At 39.4% G+C, this 7248-nt stretch overlaps 1 protein-coding gene across 1 annotated transcript in view; it reads left to right on the plus strand.

The window, feature by feature from the left end:
- The first annotated feature begins 1890 nt into the window (after positions 1-1890).
- Positions 1891-7248, plus strand: part of LOC123164061 (HEAT repeat-containing protein 6) — a 15329-nt gene continuing 9971 nt past the window's right edge. The window contains exons 1-10 of the mRNA XM_044581474.1: positions 1891-2205; positions 2283-2375; positions 2806-2978; positions 4164-4437; positions 4802-4869; positions 4949-5018; positions 5109-5429; positions 5956-6035; positions 6137-6188; positions 6781-6934. Of these exons, the coding sequence (XP_044437409.1) occupies positions 2017-2205; positions 2283-2375; positions 2806-2978; positions 4164-4437; positions 4802-4869; positions 4949-5018; positions 5109-5429; positions 5956-6035; positions 6137-6188; positions 6781-6934 (1474 nt within the window). The 5' untranslated portion in view covers positions 1891-2016. The remainder of the gene's footprint in view (positions 2206-2282; positions 2376-2805; positions 2979-4163; positions 4438-4801; positions 4870-4948; positions 5019-5108; positions 5430-5955; positions 6036-6136; positions 6189-6780; positions 6935-7248) is intronic.

The following is a 7248-nucleotide window of genomic DNA, read 5'->3' on the forward strand; positions in this document are numbered from 1 at the left end:
TATTTTTATTCTTTTTACATTCGTTTCTTCGTTTTTTCATTCTTTTTGCATTTAATTCTGCAGTTTTATTTTTCTGTTTTCTGTTTTCCTTTGTTTCTTTTTCGGTTTTCATTTTTTTGTTTTTCTTTTCTTTCTTTTAGTTTTCATTCTACATTTTTCGTATACGTCAAGAAGATTTTTCAAATACACATTTAACATTTCTGAAATACGAGTTTAATATTTTTTAAATACATGGTCAACATTTTTTCTATGCACATTTTCAACATTTTTCAAATACAAGATTAGCATTTTTAATTTTTTTTCTTTTCTTTCTTTTAGTTTTCATTCTACATTTTTAGTATATGTCAAGAACATTTTGCAAATACATGGTTAACAGCGAACCAACCTGTGGTTAAATGGTTAGAGGGACAGTGGTATCCCCAGCTCACCAGAATTCAAGTCCTGGTGCTCGCATTATTCCTAGATTTATTCAGGATTTCCGCCGACGCGCTTTCAGTGGGAGGAGACGTTCCCGTCGACGACGACGCGCCTACGGTCACTTCGTAAATCTCAAGATGATATGCCGGCTCAGTCTCTCCAAGGTGCTCATAGGGGTACGGTGTGCGTGTTTGTGTTCGTAGGGGTGAGTGTATGCACATATGCATGAGCGCTTGCATCTATACCGTGTTAAAAAAACATATTTAACATTTTTCAAATACGAGTTTAACATTTTCTGAATACATGGTCAACATTTTTCTATACACATTTTCAACAATTTTCAAATGCTTTATTAACATTTTTAAATGATTGTTTGCCATTTTTCAAATACAAGATTAGCAATTTTTCTATACACATCCTCAACATTTTTGAAATACAGGATTAACATTTTTATAACACATGTTAAACATTTTTCTATGCAAATTTAATATTTTTTAAATTCTTAATTAAGATTTTTAAATGCATTATTAATTTTTTAATACATGGTTAACATTTTTCTATACACATTTAACATTTCTCAAATTCTTGATTAACATTTTCAAGTACTTGTTCAATATTTTCTTATCAAATGCTTGATTAACAGTTTTATGTACATGACAAAAAAATTCATCATTTTTTAGTACATGATCAGCAATTTTTCTATACACATCCAACATTTTTTCCTAATGCGTGATTAATATTTTTCAAATACTTGTTCAACATTTTCTGAATAATTGTTCAACATTTTTCAAATGTTTTTTTTGTAATATATATATATTTTAAAGTATAAACAAAATACAAAAAGAATCAAAAAAGAAAACAGAAAAATGTAAAAACAGAAAAAAAGGAGGTCCATCTCAGTCACCCCTTCAGCAAGGGTTCGTCCCCTCCCTAAAGTCGAGAAATAGGGGAGCTCTCAGGCATTGGGCATCACATCAAATCCAGTTATGAATGAAGAAGGAGGAGCATTTAAAGAAAAAAGGAGGGGCATTTGGCGAATATTGTCAGATGTGCACAGGCACCATGGTGCCCATAAAAAAAACATTTTTTACAGCTCAATTTTTTTGAAACTTTTTGTAAACACGCACACACACATACGACATATGTGCAAAAATTCATAACATTTTGCTTTCCCATGTGGTCTACAAAAAAAGACAAATATGTATTTTGAAATGGGCTGGAATTTTTGTCTTTGGGCCGGAATTTTGTTTTTTTGTACAGCTTACAAATTATTATTATTTTCAAAAAATAATTCCATGGATCCGTAGTAAATACATACAAGTTTACAGACAATTATTTTCGATATTTTTGAAACTTTTAAATATGGTTTATGCTTTTTTTTTAAAAGGGCACCATGGTGCCCAAGCACACAAACTTCACACTCGGGCATTTGGGCCCTATACAACGACTTTTTTTTACTGGGTTGAAGCATTCCCGACGTCTAAGCAAAGGTCCAAAACCCCCCTCGGGGAAGCCCAAACTTCTCCGTCTCACGCTCCCGAGTTCCATCCCCGCCGACCGCCGTAGCCAGCAACCACCGGTAGTCGCCGCCGGCGGCCCATGGCCACCTCCACCTCCACCTCCGGGGGAGGCGGGGCACGGCCGTGGCGTACCGCGCTTCTCACCCTCCGCGATGAGTCAGTCGCCTCGCCCTCCCCTCCGGCCCTCCTCGCGCTCCTCCGCCGCCTCCTTCTGCCCCCCTCCTCGCCCTCCCTCGCGGCCTCCGCCGCCGCGCTCTCCCCTCACGAGGTCCTACCCTTGGCCCCGCTTGCTTACGTCCAGTTCGGTTTGGTTCTTGGTCTCACTGTCCGTGTGCTCGTTTGCAGGTGGGCTCGGATGTGGCTTTCCTCGCGGAGAAGGCAGCGGCGGCGGCCCCCTGTGCTGGCGCCGCCGACGCGCTGCGTGGCGTCTGCCACCTGGTAATGCTTCTGTGCTTCCATGCGATTGAGATCTCGCAGTGTGCGGTGGAATTCGACCAATGGTTGCTTTAGATTCGGGGCTGTAATGTTAGCCAGATAGACGACCATTCTGATCAGTGACCTGCGTTCTGCTGGGGTCGTGTTGGAGTACGTGAAGTTCCGACAAATTGTCGACATGGATTTTCAAATGCTGATTATTATGAACTGGAATTTTGCTTTAGCGTGCAGTGCTTTTTAGCTGTCGCGGGCTGTTGGAGCTATAGTTATACATTTTGCAGGACACAAATTGTGTACACCCTAGAATTCTGGTAGTATTTACTAATAAGTGTAGTCAATTTGACAAAGAAGTTGAGGCTCTTGTGTTGTACAACTTTGATTGTAATGATTTGTTTTCTCTATGTATTAATTTACTGAAAATGCACCTGTGCAGATTCGTGAGGTCATGTGCAAGACAAATACGGAGATTGACTCTTCTGGCTGGCTTGCAGTGTTAACGTTTCTTCATGAGCTTGTGAAGTGTTCAGTTGAGGGTGCATGCCTTAAGGGCCACTGTGATAGGACATCTGCACTGAATACACTATCTGATTGTTTGCAAATTCTCAGGTTAGATTAGGATTATTTGATAGAATACTTAGCAATCACCTTCCTGTACTCCCCCCCCTCTGTACCAAGTATTAACAGCCTAGTTGATTAACATTGTGGGATAATGTTTCATGGTTTGACAAGACTAAACTGTCACTGAAATAAAAGCACATGGTCCGTACTTACTTGCCTCAAGGGAAAATCTACTACAGTTTGGCCCCATATTATTCTTAATAATTATGATTTAGATATGTGTCATTCTAATCATTTCAAAGGGAGTTCTTCCTTTGTTACATGTGATGCTGCACTTCCACAAAGGCAATCTTTCATGCCTAATTTTGGGAATCGCGATGCACCACTGGTACTTTACCAAGGTTTCATGTCCTCACCAGTAAATCTATTATTGACCATTTCCCATCAGCACATTTGATTTGGTGTGAACTATCACCTGCACTTACTTTCAGCAATTTGCAACCTATATAATTTCCAGAAAACAGCAATTAAAACCAATCATTACCTCAGAATCGTCACTTGCTTTGTCGAGAACTGGTATAAGATTAGTGCTGATACTGTTGTTATCTTTCATAAATTTATCATTTGCACTGTTAAAAATGTATTCAAGAAATGAGTGTATACTGGGACAATATTGACAGTATATGTGGTAAATAACACTAAATTAAATTGTAGGCAGGCAAATTGCGAACTGTGCGTATATAATTTCCTCAAATAAAAAAACCCTAAGTTCTTAAAGACTGTCTCTAGCTGTACTGTATGATGGCATTTCCGATAGTGCATACATCAGGGAGGGAACCCCCCACCCCCCTTCTGAAACCGAGAAAGGTACTGACTTTTCCCCTCCTAAGCCTTCCCCTCAAACACTGTTGCCCAAGGCATCTCATCCTCCCCCGGATCTAGCCATGTCGAGGGAGCAATGGAGGGAGAATCGTGAGTATGGGGGAAAGGTGTGACGAAATTAATGTGAATGATGGTTGATGAATGGGACAAATTGTTGGAGATGTGCCTCTAGTGTTGCCTTTGGATGAGGTGGAGCCCTTTGGGACATACTTACGTACTTTAGTGATGAACTTCTGTAGATGCCTACATAATCAGTTGTTGCAACGCATGTACACTAGCATCATTCACAGGTATTTGAAAGTCATCAGTCATGGTCTTTACACCGCTCTTAATTGTTGCCTCCCCTTCCAGGTTTTTGAGCAAGGATCTTGGAAGATGTGGTTCATTAACTGAGAATTCACATGTACTCAGAGTTCTTATCTTGATCATATCATGCCTGCAAGCTGAACTGAACATGACAGATAAATCCAATGGTTCTGGCATTTCTTCCCACATTTCTGTATCAACGAATAATAAAAATCAAAATACCTGGGATATGGAAATCTCTGCATTTTCGATGATGGAAGATATACTATGCAAGATTGCATCGAGTATGTCGGAAGTTTTATGGCAGTCTGTTGTTGAGGTCAGTAGTTTATGCCTCCTTTATTTTACATACTGCTTCATGCTGGGTATTTCGGTGACATAGCAAGTACTGTACCAGAAATTTGGCAGGCATTGTAGCATCTGATTTTGTAACATTGCAAGCAGCTTTACTACTTCTCCCATGATTGATTACCTAGACTTAGGCTGTCAGCTGACGATGCACCAGAAATGTAACATTAACAACCAAGCACAGAGTGGTGCTCATGTTCAAACACACGCGCACACACACACACACACACACACACACACACACGCACACACAGAATGATGTGTGCTGTGGACATGCTAGGTGGCAATGTTTAATATTCTGTTTCAACTCCAATCTCCTCCTTTGCACTCTACAGGTCTTGAGAAAAGTTATGGACTCTGTGACAGCAAGGAACCTTATTATTGAGAGTAGTGTCATGTCAAGGTTAGTACTTCGGTTTTTTCATATATTGCTTTGAAATTAATGAAAGCTAAAGTCAAAGCTAAGCCTCACTGTCTTGCAGATTTTATACTTCCTTTCTTCGTTGTTTGCATTTCGTTCTTTCAGAACCGAAAGCTTCACTTTCTGGACATGTAAGTATACAAAGGAAATCTATTTCTGTGGTTACAGTACATATGATTTCTCTCTCTTTCTGATTGTAACATTGTGAATAAAACTTCAAGGTAGCAGGTTTCATGGCAAATTTGCAAATGTTTTTTGTGTATGGGCTAAGGTCATCTTCGCCATCTGCAATAACTCCAAAGGAAAACAAAACAGACTCACAATCCAGGAGTTCTGGCCGTGGACGATATAAACCACCTCATTTACGAAAAAAGGATGGAAAAACAAATGATTCATTGGATGATCGAAGTTCAGATAGTGAATCTTCTCGATATGATTTAGGCTCTTCAGATTCAGATCTGAGCGATACTGATGGATATGCAAAAAATGGAGACCGTTTCAGGAGTTCGAAAGCTAGACTAGCTGCCATCCTTTGTATACAGGTATGTATCCATGCAACACATTCTAATTTCTAAACTAGATGTTCCCATTCTGAACTCTTACTCATGTATGAGCTCGTACAAGTTAGTTTTTTTTTGTTACAACGAAGGTAAGATTGATTTCTTTCGTAGTCGAGCTATTGCTCTTTCCTTTCTTTTTGGAATGGTGGGTGGAGGGCAGCTTTTTAGATAAAGCTCATACTCCAATAAGACAAGCTAATTGATTCCTCTGCCCTATGTAGTTTGAATTGTTAGTGCTATGGTTGTTCAGTTCTGTGAATTGAGTGACCTTTTGGAACACCAAAAGTTTGTAAATAGGAATATCTACATTCAATTTGCTATCTGCATCCACCATGATCTGTGATATTTCAGTTCCTTCAAGTCTCTAACTGTTAAAAGACACCCTCATTTTCCTGTTGAACTTCTAATAGTCAGTTATTGGATATCTAATAATCAAAAGCAACACTAAATAATCATGATGCTCATGATATTCAAGAAGTTACCTGATTCTTGTTCTGAATTATTTAAGGATATCTGTCGTGCTGACCCAAAATCACTTACTTCGCTGTGGCCATTACTTTTGCCTGAGAACGACGTTCTCCAACAAAGGTAAACTCTTCCACGTGCAATCGGCATGGTACTTCTCATGCCTTCCTTATGATCATGGTATCATTTTTGACGGTAGCTTTTGTTGCTACTTGCTTTTACAGAAAATATCGAGCTACTCTGATGACATGCTTGATTTTTGACCCTATAACAAAGGTACAAGTTTGCGATTATCTGTAGCATTATTGTTTATATCATCTAGCTTTTCTGTTCATGCTACCTTCCATAATATGTGGGTACCTTCCTGCCATGCCAAATCTGCCTGTATTTTGGGCTGCAGTGACTGAAGACATTTAATTGCATAAGCCATTCTTGTGAGGAGATACACAACTAGTATTTTCGTGAGGCCTTAATTGCATAGGCCATTATTGTGCAGGTGTGGTAAATATGCAGAAAACCCTGTATACAACGGAGGAAACCCCTGTATACAAATGGGGATATCACATGACTAATACATGGAAAGGATATGCAACTCTTAACAATTCTGAGCTATCTTATTTATGGGATTCTTTTTCCAAAACGAATAATGTTGTATTACATTTTTGCTACAAAGTGATCTGGACCCTTCATAATTTACATCCTTTATTTGCAAAATTCTTCTCTTGTTTGCATGGCGGTGCACATTGATTGATGCATGCCACAATATTGTATACCGTGTATGTATGAATTATGGTCCCATCGGTTCAGTGCCTTTTCCATTTATAAGTTCCCGTGTATATGATGGACATGACCTGACTTAACTATGCAGGTACGTGTTGAGGCAGCATCGACTATTGCTACCATGCTGGAAGGGCAGGCCTTAGTTTTGACACAAGTTGCAGAGTATAAAGAATCATCGAAACTTGGATCTTTCACTACGTTATCTTGCTCGCTTGGTCAAATTCTGATGCAGCTGCACACAGGTAGGGGAGTTGCTGATATTTATCTCGTGACTTTCTTCGACGAGAGGAATCCATTGTTGGTGACTTGTACCTGTAATACCCCAAATTTCTGGCCTTTTTGAAAATTTCTGGTACTTTTGGGTCCTCACACTGTGCAACACACACACATCATCATCAAATAAAGGGTTAGGTGCTCCTTTTAGTCGTGAGTTTGTAACACCACACGACCAGCGAGCACATCTGGTAATTGACAATAACAGCTTACATAAGTAGGATAAAGCAAAGCTCAAGCAGTTAATAGAGGGTGCAATTGCACGGACTTATCTTTTCTATTG

This window comes from Triticum aestivum, chromosome 7D (genome assembly GCF_018294505.1).
Source record: "Triticum aestivum cultivar Chinese Spring chromosome 7D, IWGSC CS RefSeq v2.1, whole genome shotgun sequence".
Lineage (NCBI taxonomy): Eukaryota > Viridiplantae > Streptophyta > Magnoliopsida > Poales > Poaceae > Triticum > Triticum aestivum.